The following is a 20,136-nucleotide window of genomic DNA, read 5'->3' as shown; positions in this document are numbered from 1 at the left end:
ACTTGCTACAACAATACGGAAAGATAGTGCCTTTGAGTATAATGTCCTCTATACAAACCTGTCATAAAATTTCAAAACTAAAAAGGAAGTATTTCACTGTAATAAGCAATTCTTTCAGATCGAAATACTTTGAGCGTGCAACACCTCAACAAAAAGCTCTATTTGAACAAATTATTGCTGCTCATCAGAAACCAAAATTACCTAAAGAATAATGCGATGGGATGCGAATTTCATCCATGTCTCCATCCCGATCTCCGGCTAAAACAATTTCTCTCAGTAGTTCTCCAGCCAGATCTCCGACTAAAACTATTACTCTTTCCAGTTGCAGTTCTCGTTCTGCATCCAAAAAAAGTTCTCCATCCAAAAAGAAGTTCTTGTTCTGCATCCAAAAAAAGTTCGCCCGTCTCCAGGCCCAGGCTTTCCACCTCTTTCGCCTCGATACCTCCCAAGAAAGCCATCCGCCACTCTGTTCCACCCAGCACCCAAACCTCTAGCCAGACACCCGTGGACTCGATCTCCAACGTCTTGAGGACTGTCAAAACGTCTGCCCCACCTTTCAAGCCCAGAACCTCCAGCGACGCTCGTCCAAACTCTCCAACGCCAACCTTCGAAGGGACGAGCCACGACACTCACTATCCTCGAGACACCTACGAACGCAGACGAAGGATCATTTCGCAGCTCGTCACTCTTCTTCTTTTACCGTGCTGTGCATGCGAAACGACGGCCAACAGTTACCTCCATCATGCCCGGGATGGACCCATACGCCCTCTGCTCTTGTTGGAGCAACTGCAAGAGATGCGGGTCCGTTTTTTGGCCTGCACGGACGCCATCACCAAATCGAAATGGAACGAGATACTGGCTAGACTGCCTACCTTTCATCCATACAAGGAGCTGAAAATGGTGGTCTTGAAGCCACAACCTTAAACAGGTGTATGTTTTGCTCGAGGGAACAGTGTCACCGGTGGATTGCCGTGACGGGTGGCATTTCGAAATTCTTGCACATGCCGATGGAACCGATCCCTCATCGATTGTGAGTGTTTTTTCATCTGTTGTAAATTATCCTCTTTTGTAAATGACTGAAAAATATTTTTGAATTATGCTTGGGAAAAAAAAACTTTTTTTTATAAATCCTTGTCATTTTTTCACACAACTGCACACAGTTAATCGAAAAAATAGCTGAGCACCGTGACCTTTGCAAAAAAAAAAACACACAAACGCAAAACGATCCTGGATGTAGCATCCCTGGAGGACCCCAGGGATTCACTCTATGATAAAAAAAAATAGATTGAATCATTTGGTTAATGTTTTTTTTTAAAAATGTGGGTTCAACCACGAGACACGAGTTGCTTCGGTCAACTCTGGGTGTCCTCGGAAAATGGTTAGAGTCCAGTCAAGGCTGTCGATGATTTCTTCGAAGCTCGAGCTTCATCAACATTGTAAAAAAAAAAAATTTTTTTTTGACGTATGTTAAAGCCAGGCGGTTGAGTCTTGACGACCTCAGCTCAGAATTTTTCAGAGCTCACACAACTTGCAAATTTTGTTGGATGCAGGATTTAGATATCAAGCCAAGCCTCGAGACTCGAAATCTTTACAGTTCTACAGCAAGTTGTTTCAACAGCAGTGTTCCACCCATTGTTGGCTTCCATCCCATGGAAAAAAAATCACATTTTCGAAAACATCCTGTGTGTCACTTCCTGCCTGATTAGTATATAAATCAGAGCTTTCAGATTATTCGGGGAACTTCATTTGACTCTTTCCAAGCCGAACCTGAATCCAGAAACCATGCCACCACCAGAAGTTCGCTTGCCTCGCCACCCCAAGACTGCCAATGTGAACGTTTGCGGCGAATTCACGTGGATGGTCTTGCCCAATCAACGAAAGATCCCACTGGAAATTTCCTTTGCTCCCGTCTGCAATCCAGTTCAAGTCTACATTCTGGTCATGCATTTTCCAGCCGAATTCCGTTTCCCCGAGGAGAGCGTCACCCAGACCATTCAGAGGTTCATTGATAAAGAGTTGCGTCTCCAGACTGATTTGAGTTACATAAGCCCAGCTTTACGGAGCTTTAATCGCTTCGGTATGAGATGGCTTACGACTATTGTGTATGATTGGTTTTCGAAAGTTTTTTGGGTCATGGCCAATGGTGGGCACGCTCCCACTGACATCTCCCTTTTCAGGGGGCCATGCCTTCTGCGGGGGCTCTCTGGGTTGGGTGGGCATCGCCGCACATTTCAAATAAACAACATACTGCTTCACGAGAGGGCAGTGAGAACGTTTCAAAACATTGCGTCACGACAGAGCAGTGAGCATCGAGGCTTGAGAAATCATTCATTCCATTGTGTCGTTTTGCGTTCTCAATTTTATTTTGTAAGGGTCACGGTGCTTAGCTATTTTTTCGAGTGACTGTATCAATCGATTCAGAAAAGGGCCACCTTATGGAACTAAATTGGAAAAAAGTTGAAAACTTGGGCGATTTTATGTGCCTTACTACCTGTAAATAAAAGTTAGCACCATTAACTGATTTTACCCCTGTGTAAATTGTGCTATAAACTGAAGGTAAAAGGAGAGTTAAAAGTAATAAATACTGTTATGTGATTTATAGCAAATATATCAGTAATATTACTTTTTAAATTATATTGGAAACAATGGACGGAATCATTATGTTCATATTATAGTCTAATATAACTAGAGCCCTCTGAAACATATCAATAACAGTGAAGTAGAAATATATAGTAACTCTTTAACAGACAAAAATTGCTATTTTAGTTTTAAAAATTACATGACAATCAGCAACTGTTTAGATAATTGTTTTTTATTTGATAAGAATTTTGCATTTTATAGCATAAATAACAACAATTATACATAAAGTTTTGATGATGAGTTAACTCTTTTTCCAAAAATTTTTTTTAATTAAATCCTTTTTTAAGTGATTGTAAGTGTATATAAAAAAATCTAGAGAGGATTAAAAAAGATAAATTTTTTCAAAAATAATCTTTCCATTATTTCATATTGAAATGCTCATACTCTTCAGACATCATATATAAATAAATTCCTATTATGTTTATAGTTAAAAAAAAATATACAAATTAAAAGTTTAACATTTTAAATATTTGTTTTTTTACATGTACTGTCTTTGTAAAATGAACAAAAGAAATTTTAACAACTTTATGTAAATTTAGAAAACACGAACGTGTTAATATAAATTCATTTTAAAATTATATTAAAATGTTTGCAAATTATCCATTATAAATTAAGATTTTATCAGTAAAAATGTAAATAAAATTAATTATCAATCAATCACTTATAGTTTAATAATTATATTCTTTAAAACAAACATGAAACTGTTATGTTTAGGGAGTAAGAAATTAAAATAAAAATTAGCACATTTTAATTTAAGGTTTTATCAATAAACATTAAATAAACCACTAACTAAAATCATATTGAATTGGAGTCTACCGTTTTTTTTAAAAAATATATATATATATAATTGTAGTTTCAGTAACAGTTTCATACGAATCCTATAATAAAATGTAATTTTTTAAACGTTATTATAAGAAAGAAAAAAAGAGAGCCTAACTTTCTTTGGATCTTTGGTATCCAATAGTTATCGATGGCACAGCTTAGCAACAAACGCATGTACAGGTTGATAGAGGTCATCCGAACTGGTTCTTACAAGGATAAACTTTACATTTACTTGTTTAACGGATAGAAAGGTCTTTTTTTTCCTGTCTGGATATTCTTTTTTAAATAGAAAACATTTTATTTTACCATTTCAACTGATTATAATTTTGATGGTTTTATAAATCATTTATTTTGGTATCATTCCACACTCATCAAATAATAAATAATATGTTTTTAAATATTAAAATAAAAACAACAGAAACAGAAGATGTTTAAAAACAAGAAGAGTATTTATTATATATATCCAAGTTAATGTTAAAAAGAACTATTTAAAATTAGAATGGTGTTTCCAAACTATTAAAATGTGTTGAAAACACAGTCCTTTTTTTTTTCAGAAGACTTGATTTTTTTTCATTTCCATTTTTTCTTATGGTGCATATTATTTAATAAAAAAATTACTGTATTAATATGTTAAAAAAAAGTTTATCGAATGCATTTGATTTTTGTTTTTTTTTTAATATTTAGTATTAATTTATGTTAGAATCTCATTTTGGAACATTTGTTTTTGGTACGACTTGTTTTTTTTGTTTTTCATACGAAGAAATACGACTGCACACCAGTCGTATTTCTTTTTTGAAGCTGAAATCATTTTAAAAAATGTTGGACAACTGTTGAGCCCTCTCAATTTACGATAGCATTTATCTTAAAATGAAACTCTTAAAATCAACTGTTATTTCAAAATATATGATGCACGAGCCGCATTTATTTCAAAAGAAACTTTTAAAATTGACGTTTAAAAAAAAATATATGATGCACAGGCTGCATTTATTTCAAAAATCAACTTTTTTTGTAATATGTTTTGTAACAAAGTGGTAAAGTAATGTTTAATTTTTCAAAATTCAATGTAATTTTTTCATCCACAAAGTTTCAAGATTAAATCTAATGTTTTTTTTTTGGACAAAACTTTTACCTTTCGTTCATTCAGTTTAAAAATACCAAACTATAAGAAGCGTGTCCGACCACTCGGGCAGAGATTCGTTTCCATCATTGGGTTTGCACAGTAACGGGATGAATAGGAACCATGCCACATGCCCTAGTGTTGCGTCCCGTTGAGGAAAGTCTTCCGGACGACACGATTCAGGTGACTCTTACTCAAAATGGGTATTGAATAGCAACATTCAACCATGGCTTCATGTAAGCTGTTACAGAAAGACAAAACCACTGCACTTTTTTATTCATCAAAAATCTAAATCATAGACAAGTGAAAAATTATTATTTAAAGTCCAAACAGTTTGAAAATATTGCTAAGTTCAAAATTTTTCAACAGTTGGAAAAGATTACTATGTCTGAAAATTTAAGTTCAAACAATTTAGAAAATAAAGTCCAAACAATTTAAATTGCGAAGAAAAATATTTCCAACTTCAAAAAAACAAAGTTTCGAACAGAAATTTAAACGGAAAGTTTCTCTTGAAAAATTCGAAAAAATTAAAAAAAAAACAAAAGTTAAGAATTTACAGAAATCTGAATTTAGCGATATTTCAAAGCGTAGTTTTTTTTAAAGTTCAAAACAGATTGAAAATATTGCAAAGCTAAAACAACATACAGTTTTTTTTTTTTTTTGGACTTGAGAAGAACATAAGAAAACGAGGGTCAAAATTCGAGGGTTAAAATTCAACGAGGGTTAACGTCAAGAAAACGAGGGTTAAAATTTTACAAAAACCTGAATCGCAAAACCAACAAAGATAAAGTCCAAAACAGTTTAAAGAGAGATTGCTATGTTTAAAATGAGTCTACACATTTTGCTACAGATTAACAAAGTCCAAACATTTTGTAAATATTGCTAAAAAATGTTTTCTCGGAAAATTCTTAATTTTCTTCAGAGTCTTGAAAACGATCGTTTACAAAAATCTGAATTACCGAAAAGCAAAGAAAAAATATTTAAAACCCAAACAGTTTGAAAATATTACCAAGTTCAAAACAACATGAAAATATTTCAAAGTGCAAAAATCATCAAAATGATTTCAGTGTTAAAACAGTTTGAAAATATTACCATATCTAAAATACGAATCCAAACAGTTTGAAAATAATATTTGAAAATTTAGCTTTAAATTAAAATATTTTAGAATCATTTTCAGATAAAAATATTTCAAAATCAAAATTTTTTCAAGTTCAAACATAAAAATATTTTAAAAACATTTCAAGTCTAAAATATTTTAAACTCCAAACAGTTTGAAAATATCGCTAAAAATTCTTACATTCTGTAAAATTCTTCTAAGTCATGAAAACGAGGGTTAACAATTTACAAAAATCTAAATCACAAAACAAACGAAGAGAAATATTTCTAAGTTTATAAAAGTAGGGTTAAGAGAATACGCGGAGAATTTCTCTCGATGAAATTCTTGATTTACAAAACTGAATCACGGAACAAGCGAGGAGAAATATTTTCAGAGTCTGTTATTTTTTTCGGACTTAGAAGAAATCACAGAATTTTTTTTCGAGTAAGAAACAAACTCTCCTCGTAAGAAATATGTTCAAACTGTTTTAAATTTTTGTTCACAATACAACGTTATAAATACTAAGAAATTTTCTCTAAGATTTAGGGTAATACTTTTTTAATGGGGTGTTTAAAATTTCATTTTCAAGTTTTAATAGAAAATGAATTAGTCTAAGAAATAAAATACTGAGAATGCAATTTTCTCTAGTTCTGTAAAATTACTCGTTTGTTAAAAACATATTATATCTATATTAATAAAATTAAATTTTTTGTGTTATGATAGTAAAACAAATAATAATTATTTGTACACTATTACATAACAAATATCCTAGCACGAAATATTAATAACTCGATAAAGTATATCGGCACTAAATCTCTCGATAAAGTATATTGGCACTAAATCTTAATAACTTGATAAAGTATATTGGCAGGGGTGAAAGCGAGACGGAAAAGAGGAAAGGCTGGTAGTAAAACCATTTCAGTTATAGCTAGTTTTGGGAAGGAGTTTACTTATTCTTTTTTTAAATTTTTCAACAATATCTACTTTATCTTGGAAAAGAAGCAGTTTTATATATATGCCAGAATTATAAAAGAAATCTTGATAGTTACAGATATTTTATTTTTTTCGAAAAAAATGCTGGAATGAAATGTTTTACGTACCAGGTTTTTCTCTTTTCCGTCTTGCTATATAAGGGCTTTCACCCATGTATATTGGTAAGCTATTATTACACAAAAGTGAGCAATTATTGCTTAAAATAAATATTCCAAAAGTATTTTATTTTATTGCTTTAAATAAAAGTAATATGAGAAAATGCAAGTATTAACATTAATAAAACATACTGAAAAAAAAATTCTGAAACCAACGATTTGTTAAACATTTCTAAAAAATTTTAAAGTTTTCAAAAATGCTAAAGCTTTTTTATAAATTGTGTCTAACAATAACAATTTTGTATTTTAAAATTTGATCTAAAAAAAAACAAAGTATTGCTTACTAAGCTTTTCCACGCACAGTTTTATTTTTTAAACACTTCAGAACACTCAGTAAAAAATTTAAAATCAAAGTTAATATTTAAAAAAGCCTTAGCTTTTTGAGTGAAACAAAGTACTATAAAAATTAATCAATAGAAAAATACAACTAAAGTTTTACAATTAAAAAGGCATATGGTTAAAATACTTTTACCTTATTATCTAATGAATATTTTTAAACATTGTATATATCATAACTAAATTTAAAGTATTGAATTCATTTTTAATAAATGAAATAATAATAAATAATAATGAATGAAAATGAAATAATAATGAATGAAAATGAAATAATAATAAATAAATACTTAAGTTTCAATTTTGCTGCTGAATTTTTATGCAAAAAAGTTTGTTTACATTGTGACAATCCCCTTTTGACAGCTGAACACATCAATTGAAGAGTACAATCTGTTATAAAAAGTGGCATAACTTCTTTAAAAATTGACTCTGAAATTTTGAACATATATTCAGAAATAATAATAGAAGATGTAATAATAAAAAAATCAATATTTTGGTTGAAAATTAGATACTGTGCTGCCTTATATTTCTTTATAAAAAATTTTATATTTGCAGAACATTAAATACTAGAATTAATGAAGAAAAATAATTTTTTTGTTAAAAAAACACTCACTTAATTTTTCCTTTTATCAATAATTGAATTAGCAAATATACATAGAAAAAGTAATGAATAAAATTTGAATTTAATTTTGATTAAACATTTATAAAGATTTTTAGTCATAAATTAAAGCTCTTGTAGTGTATTTGAATAAAAATCAAAAAAATCTGATTTAAATAAAAAAAATCCGATTTATATCAAAATAATCCGATTTTTTTAAATTTTTTTTTTTTTAAATCAAAAAAATTACGAATCCTGCATGTATGTCACACATATAAAATAGAATACAGATTTCTATGCTTGAAATATAAATAGTAAAAACAGGCCTGTGTTCCATCCATATACAGTATTACTCTTTGCATTTTAGATTCATCAGTAGTAAAAAATTGGCATTAAACATTCATAACCAAACTTAGCCTTGGTTACAGGTCCCCGAGGGTTACAGTTCAAATGTCTGGCCCTCTATTATCCACTCATGGTGCGGGTATCACTTCGACCAAGAAGCTCTTTGTGGCCTGCTTCAGCCTAAGTTTTAAATATTATGACAATAACGTAGAGTGTTAAAATTGATAATAAATTAACATGTATTTTTTTAAAATTATTTTTGTCAATATTTAAAAATAATATTCATACATTATAAAAATGAACTATTCTTCACCCCAGATTTTTAAGAGATATTAGAATATATAAACGACCCATATATACATTAACATAACAGTCAATAATTTAATAACAAAAAAACGCAATACAATAGCTTTAAAAAAAATAATTATTTAACTTAGAAAATTGTTAAATACAAAAATTAAATTATCATCAAAATGAAACATCATTGAAAAAAAGTGACTATATTCAACAACTCATCTTTTAAATACAATATATAATACAGTCAATACAATAAATTTTAAAAATATAGCCATTAAATTTAGAAAACTATAATACTTAATAGTGGTTGTGAATTGAAGCACTGATGAGTACAACAATATTCTCTGAAATAAATTGAAAAAAAATTAAAGAAATAAACTTTTATATTTACTAAAAGTATAAAAAAAATGTAATAAAATTAAATAAATTAATAATTTTTGGAAATAAATAAAAGTACTTATATATTTTTTAAAATTTCATTTTGCAACCTTAGATTTGTGTTATAATTTTTTTTTTAGCTATGAAAGAATTGGATATTAATGATGATTATATAGAAATGGATAGTGATCTAGATAGCGATGAAACTGATAGCGAAGACAAAGCAATGCTTGAAAAATTAAAGATGAAAAGAAGAAAAAAACGTAAGTTAGTTTTTTTGGTAAAGGCTAAAATTTTTGCATATTACCTCGGTAGTTTCAAAAAATATTAAATTAAAAAAAAAATTATTTTTTAAAATAACAAAACATCTCATACCCAAGATAAAATATTTGTAAGGTACCAGGCGCATCTCGACAATAAAAAAAATGAAGGAAAATTTCCCTTATTTTTAAAGGGCTTATAAACTATGTATATATTTTTTTATAATACACATAATTTCAAATCAATGTTAAAAAAAACTTATGATTGGATCTCACAGAAGTACATTTTGCGAAACATTGAGTGAAAATATTACACTAAATTAACATTTACTTTGAAGAAAAAACTTGATTCTGTAAAGTAGACCTAAATATTTGATTAAAATTTGAAAAAATAATGCCAAATGAATGTTTTATAGAAAGATTCAGGTATTTCGTCAATTTTTTTGAACATATTTTTTGCCTAATAACAAAAAAAAAATGTTAGAATATATTCATTAATTTCAGGTCTACTATGTAGATATATGCATAAACAAATTCTGTACCAAAATTTATAATTCTACATACAGTAGATTTTGAGAAAAGTGTACCCAAAGAGTCAAAATATGCATTTTGAGAAAACAGTAAAAAAAACGAATAACATTATATTTTACATTAAAAAACATTATACTATTTTACATTAAAAATATTACAATATTTTATATTTAAAACCTTTATTTCAATGACTTATAGACAGATTTATAAATATTTTATATTAACTATTATTTCAATGACTTATAGACAGATTTATAAATATTTTATATTAACTATTATTTCAATGACTTATAGACAGATATATAAATATTTTATATTAAAACTTTTATTTCAATGACTTATAGACAGATTTATAATCTTTTTATGTTAGCCAGGAACTCACATAAGTAAACGAAATAATATTTTTTCTCAAATTTAATTTTTAATAGAGCTGGAACCTCGTAACATTCAATTTTATTTCTCGTAAAATATTGGTACTTTCGAAGACAAAAAGATTTCTTAAAAAAACTAGAAAATTTAAATAAATACAGGTTAATTGTGAAGACATATCAGTTAGTTGACATTCTAATGAAATTTGCACTTTCATAGAATGAAATGTTGCTACCAAAATTTTATATATATTAAAAAAGTTCATTTTATTTATACTAAAAGTTGAACTTATACAATGTCTACAATCCAAAAATAAAAGTTGATATCCTTCTATCGAATTTATCAAATTTTCAATACATGTTAAAGTAAAACTTTAATATTTATTTCAGAAATAAAACGATACTTAGAAAAAAAAGCAAAAGAGAAGAGGTTCAAGATCCCAAAGCTTCTGAACCCGGACCATATGAACCCAAAGCTTCTGAACCCGGTCCTTCAAAACCCGATCCTTCAAGTACTGGTCCTTCAAGACCCGGTCCTTCAAGCCCTGGTCCTTCAAGACCCGGACCTTCAAGAGCCAGTACTTCAGATTCAAGCACTGATTCTGACGAAGAGAATACAAGAGATGAATAAAGACCACCCAGTTGCCAAGAGCCCCCTGCCGAGGGTCACGCCCCTGCGGCCCAAATGGGTGGGATGAGGTGCCCATGTTTACCGTCGCAGGAGCATATGCTCCGTGCAGCATTTCGTGAGTTTCACAAAATATCTTAACAATTGGAAAAATTTATCTCAAAGTTGATCTGCCTGGAGGCAGTTAATTTAGAAAACCATGGTCAGCACTACACAGTAATGCTGACGAAGAAGAAAAATCAATACCTTCAGGACATTCTAAATTTAAATGTGAAATTGAATTTAATAATTAAAAAAATTTAGTACACAAGAAAATTATCTATTGAAAAAAACTGGAAATTTTTTTGGAAGCATAAAAACGCAAGACAGATAAATAATTTAATAGTTTTTTTAATTGCCTGTATAAAATCAATATTAACTGATATAGATTTTACTTGTATTAACAGTAAACCTTAAAAGATGTTTAAAAGTGTGTCAAATTTATGAAAATGTTTATATAATTTCCAAAATAAAATGTCAGCTATTTTTAATACTCCTGCTCCTAAATACTATAAACACAATTATTTATTTAAATTGTCTAAATATTAAATAGGATGTGTGTTATTGTTGTAGTTTTATGTTATTATTTTTATTCAAAAAATTTCTATACTCAATTAAACAAAAAAATTGTTCTGAATATTTTTCTCTAAATACAATAAAAAAATATATAAAAAATAAAAATATATAAAATTTCATTTACAAATTTTTTAAGTTTAATATAAATAATTTTTACAGCATAATTCAGAAAGTTTTAGTTAATATTTCAAATGTTTAATAAATAACTGCCTTAAGTAAAATTAATTTAAATAAAAAAATCCCACCTTTCTATAAACTTCCCTGCTGACTTTTCTAGTACTAAAACACGATTTACATGATAAATACATGTTTTGTAAAATTCTTTTTTTTTTCCTTTTTAGATGACTACAACAAACAGCATTTGCTAGCCATCCTCAACTATTTTGTGGTAATTATTAAACAATTTTTAACGGACAACGAAAGAGCAAGACGAAGAAGATAAATGTGGGAACGATGAGAAGTCACTGTATGTAATGATTGTGAAAAATAAAAGTTTGTGTGAAAAATAAAAGTTAGTTTATACTAGTAGACTATAATATAAATTGTTTCTTATGCACTTTGATTAAGTAGATTATACGTTTCTTTTCTATATAGGATGTGAAACAAAATATGAGATTTTATATTTTCATTTAAGTTCAATTTTATACAACTTTGTTGACACACAAGAGACATTATTATGATTCACACAACTCTTCGTTTATTCTTCAAAAGACAAAGTTGCAAATAAAAATATTAGTTACTATACGTATATCTGATTGCACAAAAGGATAATTGTTTTTCAATTATAATATTTTAACCTCAACTAAAATAAATTTAAATATAATTCTAAAAAACTTTAGCCAGACGATATAAATAATGTTAATAATAATAATCGTCTGTTTCAGTTTTCGTCTGCATAAGCTTTCAAAAAAGTCCGGTAGATAGCGCTTATGACATGTAGAATTTTGTAGTATTTTTTCAGATGAAGTCGTAGTATTTTTTATTTTCAGAGTCTAGTAACCCTGATGAGATTAGCCAAAAGGCAAAAAAGCTGAATTTTCACGATGTTAAATTTTACGAAGCACAACCCTTTAATAATAAATAATGTGTTGACGTACAATTGTGTACTAATCTATTATTATATAAATGATTACATTGATACCTAACATTTAGTGAAAATAAAAATTACCAATTGAAAAAATAAAAGTTGGAAATTATACTTTTCCTCAGCTCACATAAGAGACAATTATTACTTGAAAATCTACCTAGCAAATTAAAACTACTGACTGAATATACATTAATATTTCATTTCTTTTAATAAATACTGTTATGTGATTCATAGCAAATATATCAGTAATATTACTTTTTAAATTATATTGGAAAAAAAAACTTTAACAATGGACCGAATCATTACGCTCATATTATAGTCTAATATAACTAGAGCCTTCTGAAACATATCAATAACAGTGAAGTAGAAATATATAGTAACTCTTTAACATACAAAAATTGCTATTTTAGTTTGAAAAATTACATGACCATCAGCAACTGTTTGGATAATTGTTTTTTGTTTGATAAGAATTTTGCATTTTATAGCATAAATAACAACAATTATAAATAAAATTTTGATGAAGAGTTAACTCTTTTTCCAAAAAAAGAATTAAATTAAATCCCTTTTTAAGTGACTGAAAGTGTAAATAAAAAATCTAGAGAGGATTAAAAAAGTTAAATTATTTAGAAATTTTCTCTAACATTTAGGGTATTACTTTTTTAATGGGGTGTTTAAAATTTCATTTTCAAGTTTTAATAGAAAATGAATTAGTCTAAGAAAAAAAATACTGAGAATGTAATTTTCTTTAGTTCTGTAAAATTACTCTTTTGTTAAAAACATATTATATCTATATTAATAAAATTAAATTTTTTGTGTTATGATAGTTAAACAAATAATAATTATTTGTACACTATTAAATAACAAATACCCTAGTACTAAATATTAATAACTCGATAAAGTATATTAGCACTAAATCTTAATAACTTGATAAAGTATATTGGTAAGCTATTATTACACAAAAGTGAGCAATTTTCGCTTAAAATGAATATTAGTATTATTTCTAAATAGATACATTACAAGCATTTGCCTCGAGATTGATACATTACTAAAGTATATATTTGAAATCAATTATACGTATTATTTGGAAATAATACGTATAGTTGATACTTTGATTTATTTTAATCCGAAATTGTTACCAAACATTTGCATCTAGATTGATACATTTACTAAGATTTACAATACTTATTTGGAAATTATTCACCTTTTTGTAAAAAAATAATGTTTTTAAATCTAAATAGATACTTTTCCAAGTTTTTTTTGTATAGTATGCTTCTAATGTATCAAGGTAAATGTACATCACAAGCGTAAAAAAAATTACAGGAAAACCGCATTGAATTTCTTCAAAAAAGTATGTTATTATGGATAATTTTAAAACGTCATAATACAATCTAGATGTAAATATACATTACAAGTGTATAAAAAAAAGCATTACATGAAAATCGCGTTGCATTTCTTCAAAAAAATGTTATTACAGTTTTAGTAACATTTTATACAAATCATTTAATTCAAGAAATTTACATATTAAACGTAATTTAACGTAAAGATTGTTTCGACTTAAAAAGAGAACTTATCAACGCACACATATGGACAAACGAGGCAGGCATTCCGTCTGCTGTCCAAGGTTACTTCGCGTTTCCGAAAAAGTAGAAAGATCATGTTTTTTTTCCCTTCTTGTCTGAAGAGTCATTTTTAAAATTGAGAAACGTTTTGTTTTAGTATTTTAATCCCTTATAATTTAGATGTTTTTATCAATTTTTAATAGTTTCTTTCGGTATCATTTCACTCACATTTTTTCAACAATATGTTGGGTTTTTTTAATACTAAAAAACATAATATTTAATGTTAAAAAACTAGAAGAGATTTGAGAACAAACAGTATTTTTTTTCATGTTAAAATAAAAACAACAGAAATAGAAGATGTTTAGAAACTGGGAGAGTGTTTACTCTATATGTAGAATTAAAACGTGAAAACTAAATATTGCAAAAAATTTAAGAGAAGTTTTTACAACTTTCTGAAAATTTGTATTCAAAGCTCAAGTAAGTCTGTTTGGGAATTGGGAATCAATCTTTTGTATTTCGAAGAAGAAAAAAAAAACTTTCAAAGTATTTTAAATATCTTTAAAGACATTTGAATTTTTCGTTTTCTTATAGTTGTTCCAGAAATGACAATCATTTCAATAGATCAGTAATCATGCATTGTAGAAACAAAGAAATTTTTTTTTTGAAGAATCATCTCTTTCGGTACCATTCAATCATTTTCCCCAATTAAATAAATTTGTTTATTATTATATTATAAAATAAAACACACAGACACACTATAGTAGAATCAAAGAAAATAAAAAAAAAATTATTATTTTTTTCAACCGAAAAGTGTAGTGTTGTAATTAAAAGTTTAATGTCTTCTAATTATTAAAAAAAAAAAAAATATTTTAAATTTTATAATTTCTAATGCTGCTTCTCACTGTAGAGTGTGGTTTAGTATTTAGTTGAGTTTAGATTAGTTTAATAACCTCTATTTTTTAAATCTGCTAACTGTGTACAATATAAAGATGTACCAAATAATTCAAAAGAAATTCTTTGGAAAGTATACCAATCATTTTCTGAAAAATTATTCATTCATTTTCTGAAAAAGTATATTTATTATTGTCAGTCGTTATAATTATATATAGAAAACATATTATCAATTATAATAAGAAACAAATACAATTTAAAATTTACGGTATTTGATATGACACATTGAAAATTCAAATTTGCAGCATTTCATATTTAATATGACTTTTAATTCTGGCGATGATGAACAACTGTTTGAAACTAAAAGGGTATTGTTATTTTATACAGAATTATACATTTAACTACAGTCACTCAAAATAGAATCCGAATGATTTACCAGTTAAAAAAACTAATTTCCAATAAGTTTTTTAAAAAGGTTTCTAAACTTTTTCTATAAACTTTTTAAAATTTCTGAATCTGGTATTTAGAAATATTGACTGGTTTTTGGATTTGAAAAAATTTTTACTTTTGAATTTTTTGAATTTGATAATAAGAAATACGGCAGGGTTTCAAATTTATAAGAATAACTGTGTTTCTGAAATTTTCAAAAGATAAAATTAGTTTTTTATACAAGGTATATGAACTTTGAAAATTTCTGAATCTGGTAATTAGAAATATTGACTGGTTTTTGGACTTGCAAAATTTTACTTTGAAAATTTTTAAATCTGATAATGAGAAATACTAGCAGAATTTAAAACTTACAAAAGTTAGTTTTTTATACAAGATATATGAACTTATATGTCTGGATATGACCAGATATATGTCTGGTATTTAGAAATATTTCAAGGACTTTACAAGAATGAGACAACAAAATAATAAAATTTAAATTTCTTTGATTTTTTTCCTTTTTGTGACCACGTTACTTTCTAGTTTTAATACACATTTTTTCTGGTAGGTGGCGTTTATAAGTTGCATTGACTATATAACACTTGCTCTGTGATGCCACAATTGGCATACACATATTTATTTTCTATCTTTTAAAATATCTTTCATTACTTAAGCTGATTTTTTATTAATAGAAGGATTATATTTAAAATAAATCAAAAACTTAATCTTTTTAAACGAACATAAAATATTTATTTCTTCTCTTCTAGATCAATGCAACGGATACTTTTTATTTTATTACTAATGCAGACTTATTAATTCACTGTCGCCTCTAATCGAAAACAAAAATCTATTTATAACTTTTTATTCTAATTTTCCAACGGCTAAATGTTTCGGTTGCATGGTTATAAGAATTCACATAAATTTGTTGGCGACTCGTGATCGCCAAGGTGTTCTTTTAAACCCATGTGGATATGCTAGTTGGCTTTGTTTTTTGGCTATGATATATTATGATAAATCGCCAAATTTTGGATCTCCTACTCATACTCTTTCTCTGTCCGTTGAGAATAAATATATTCACTTTGAATTTCTAAATTGGTGAGGCTGGGACCCCTTTTGGGGGTCTCCCAGTCTTAATTTTCTAACGGTCAGAAATGTTGTTCTGGCTTTATGATCTCTCAATAGAGAGTATTCTTATTTCATCCCTTTAGGGGATTTCTTATTTTTTTGAAGAAATGGCCTTTTTCTAATTTACAAATTATGCTTAATAAAATCTAAATTTACATTCAACGATTTGTACATCATTTCCTGGAAACGTTATTGTTTTATTCATTCAATATTGGCCTAAATGAACATTCATGTAAACCACTATACAACCCTATACGGCTAATGAAGGAAGCAAAGTTTTCCCCTCATCATAAAGTGGTGCCTTAAGACGGGGAAACGTATCCTGTAAGAATATTTACGTCCATCATGTATCATCCCTATTCCTATTTACATCCTGTTTGAAACTCCAGCCGGTGTTCTCTAATCTCCAAGATCCTGATCCAGCTTGTGTCCAAAGATCCAGCGCAGCCTACCAGTGCATGTTTTTAGAAGAAAAACAAGTCTTCTGTGCTTCTCATAATATTATTCCAAAAGATTGAAATCAATTTCTACGGTGTCCCTCACCTGTTCAAAAGTGTTCGGGTCGGTTCCAAGAGAAGTATTGCAGTGGTGTGTTTTTCAAAAAAAAAAAAAAGAAAAGAAAATGTGTCAACGTATCACAAAACGGAAATGAAGATAAACTGTGTGTGTGTCACTCTCAAAAGTGAATATTTTCTTCTCTCTTTCACATCAAAATCAGAGAGAAATTTTTTTACACAAACTGCAGTGCTTTTTTTTTGCAGTAAAATTTTTTTAAATTAACACAATTAGATTCTTGCATTATTAAGTGCTTTTCAATTTCCAACTGATTATTTTACAGATTCAGTACTTAATATTTTCAATGCATAACATTTTTTAAAGCAATTATTTCTTATTCTCGTTAAAAATTTTTGGAATTAATTTTCATTTAATATGGATATCTTATATTCTATTTATTTTAATGATTACAATTTATTATTGCTGTTATATTTTCATTTTTAAAATTGATTTTTTTTCTTAACTTGATATTTTAATTGGTATAACTATTTTTCATTTATATATATCTATATATAATTTTAAGTTATCTGATTATTAAATATGTCTAAACGTAAAAATAATATAAACTTTCATATTCAACCCTTTACTGGTGATCCAACCACATCAAAGTTTTTCTTTCTTCAATTGAAGATTATGTTAAGATAAATTCTTTAGATGAAGAACAAGCTATTGCAACTTTTAGATCTTTAATCTCAGGCAATGCTTTAAAATTTTATATTGAAGAACCTTCATTGGTTAAAATGAAAACACTGACTGAAATAAAACATAAATTTTTGGATTTTTTTAGACAAGATGATAATTCATCTATTTTTGCTTTGAATAATATTTTGTTGAAACCTCAGGAGACAATAAGATCCTTAGCTCACAGGATAAACATAACTTTCCATAAAGTGTATCCAAATTTAAATGATTCAGATGCAATTGATACTTTAAAGTACACGCATCTAATGGGAGCTCTTCCTCATGATATTAAGGTCACAATTTTGAAAGAAAATATTAAGAGTTATGAGAATGCTGTGGAAAGTGCACAGCAACTTCAGAATATCGACTCGGCTATTAACAACCAATTTAAAGGTAATGATGAGATCTTAAATCTAAATTCGGAAATTTCAAATTTAAAAGAGCAGATAAACAATATTGTTTCAAATAATAATGATAATAAAAATAAATGTGATGGAAATAAAAGACAATTTGAAAACAAAAATAGGAATTTTAAATCGAAAACTTATTCAAATAGTAGTAATTATCGTAAAGCCCCTTATCATAATAACCAACATACCTTTCGGCAGAATTTTTGTGTTTTCTGTGGCAAGCATGGTCACATTATGAAATTTTGTAGAGAATTTTTGAATATTTCTCAATCAAATGTGCAAACTAATCTGCATAATAAAAATTTTCAAACTCGAAGGAACTTAAGCAATAGATTTTATCCTAATAGAAGTTACCAAAATAATAGAGATCACTCGTATAATAATCCTAACTATAATGGTACTTATAATAACGATAATAGACAACAAACTTATCCAAATCCTAATGCCACCACTTTTAACCCCAATTTAAACTAAATTTTAGCTCAAATAAGGCTGATGCATTTGAGCTACCACCTAATATTTTGCCATCAGCTAATAATAAATCAAGCATTAATGAAAAGAAAGATAATTTTACCCAAACAGTTAATAAAATAAAAATGCAAAATGAATGTTTTACTCAAACTAATGAATTTAATGAAATTATTGCAAATGTACACAATGAAATACCTAAACTACCCCTCATTAATGTACAACTTAAAGATTATTCTGTCCCTTTTCTGATTGATTCAGGCTCTTCTCTTTCAATAATTTCTAATGAAACATTTAATAAACTTAAACATAACATTAAATATAAATATATTTCACGTTCAGTTTCAATTAGTACTATAAACTAAGGTTTCATTTTTAAGTTGTATTCAAATCTCATTTAAAATTAACAACAAACTATACAAACATACACTTTTTGTTACACATTTAGATAATTCAGTTTTTGAAGGGATATTGGGATATGATTTTATGCTAATGCATAACATTCAATTGTCACCTAAGGGCAATTTTATAACAATTAATGGCGAAAAAGTACCATTAATAGGACAGAAACAATGTACGGATAATGTAGACATTGATTTTGATGGAGATATTGTGTCGGATATTTGTGGAGAGATTCATAATGTAAATAAACAAAAGGTAAACAAACAAAATTAGGACACTAAACAAAATGGTCAAGCTGTACTAAATCATAAAATTTTGTTGAATCCTGAAGAATATATTTATGCTAAAGTAATAGTTAAGAATCCTTTGAATACTAACATAATTTTTGAACCAAGTATAGACTATAAAAATATTGAAATTTATTCTTCAGTACATAATTTAGAACAAGTTAAAAATTTTCATGGATTCTATAACAAAAGTAATAAATACTATGCTTGTAATATTTTTCTTAAAAATAAATCTGAAGAGACTTTACATTTAAATAAAGGACAAGCAATCGGCCAAATGTATCCTATAGATACTATCCAAGATTATGACTATTCAAAATTAAATTTAAATGATTCTATTGCCAATAATCAAGAACTAGACCAAACTAAAAGACTGGAATTTTTAAATTTAATTGTACCAACAAAAGATATTGTGGACTTAAGAAAAAGGGAATTGAAAGAAGATGATTTTCAGCTAAGTCATCTTGATGAAGCAAAACAAAAGCAATTAAAACATTTATTGTTAGAAAATTATCAAGTCTTTTCAAAATCTTTAAAGACACTCGGGCACACAGATAAAGTAATACCTGAAATTTCTTTTATTCATGATTATCCTATTCGCACTTTGCCATTTCCTGTGCCTCAAGCTCTTCAACAAGAGACACTTAAGCAATTGCATGAAATGGTCGAAGCAGGATTGATCGAAAGGAGTGCAACACAGTGGTCTTGCCCAATGCTTTTGGTTAAGAAAAAGAATACTAATGACCCCAAACAAAAACAAAAATTTAGATTAGCTTTAGACCTACGATTAATTAACAGCATTGTTAAACATTCGGCTTACCCACTTCCTAAGATTCAAAATATTATTCTAAATTTATCTAATTATAAATTCTTTTCATCATATGATCTTCCTAGTGCTTTTTGGCAATTGAACCTCCCAGAAGAATACCAAGATAAGCTAGCATTTACAACCCCTTGGGGAACTTTTAAAAATAAAAGATTAGTTTTTGGCTTAAAAACAGCTTCTGCAACTTTTCAGGCCCTTATGGATTCAATAATTGAGGAAACTCGACTAGAGGGAATTTTCGTG

General features: G+C 27.8%; 1 protein-coding gene across 4 annotated transcripts in view; it reads left to right on the top strand.

The window, feature by feature from the left end:
• Nucleotides 1-16,154, top strand: part of LOC147804241 (uncharacterized) — a 52,613-nt gene extending 36,459 nt beyond the window's left edge. For 2 of the 4 annotated variants that reach the window (XM_087152100.1, XM_087152102.1), the window contains 4 exons: nt 323-1,030; nt 8,915-9,037; nt 10,324-10,679; nt 11,518-16,154. In XM_087152100.1, coding sequence (XP_087008226.1) covers nt 8,917-9,037; nt 10,324-10,631 — 429 coding nt within the window. In that variant the 5' untranslated portion in view covers nt 323-1,030; nt 8,915-8,916 and the 3' untranslated portion in view covers nt 10,632-10,679; nt 11,518-16,154. Of the gene's footprint in view, nt 1-216; nt 1,031-8,914; nt 9,038-10,323; nt 10,680-11,517 lie in introns of those variants that run through there. The other 2 variants (XM_087152099.1, XM_087152101.1) reach the window with 2 other exon arrangements.
• The last annotated feature ends 3,982 nt before the right edge of the window (nt 16,155-20,136 follow it).

This window comes from Parasteatoda tepidariorum, chromosome 9 (assembly GCF_982258835.1).
Source record: "Parasteatoda tepidariorum strain Cologne lab strain chromosome 9, Ptep-v5.0, whole genome shotgun sequence".
In the NCBI taxonomy this organism is placed as follows: Eukaryota; Metazoa; Arthropoda; class Arachnida; order Araneae; family Theridiidae; genus Parasteatoda; species Parasteatoda tepidariorum.
The sequence above is the reverse complement of the archived record's forward strand: the minus strand, read 5'-3'. Positions and strand labels throughout refer to the sequence as shown.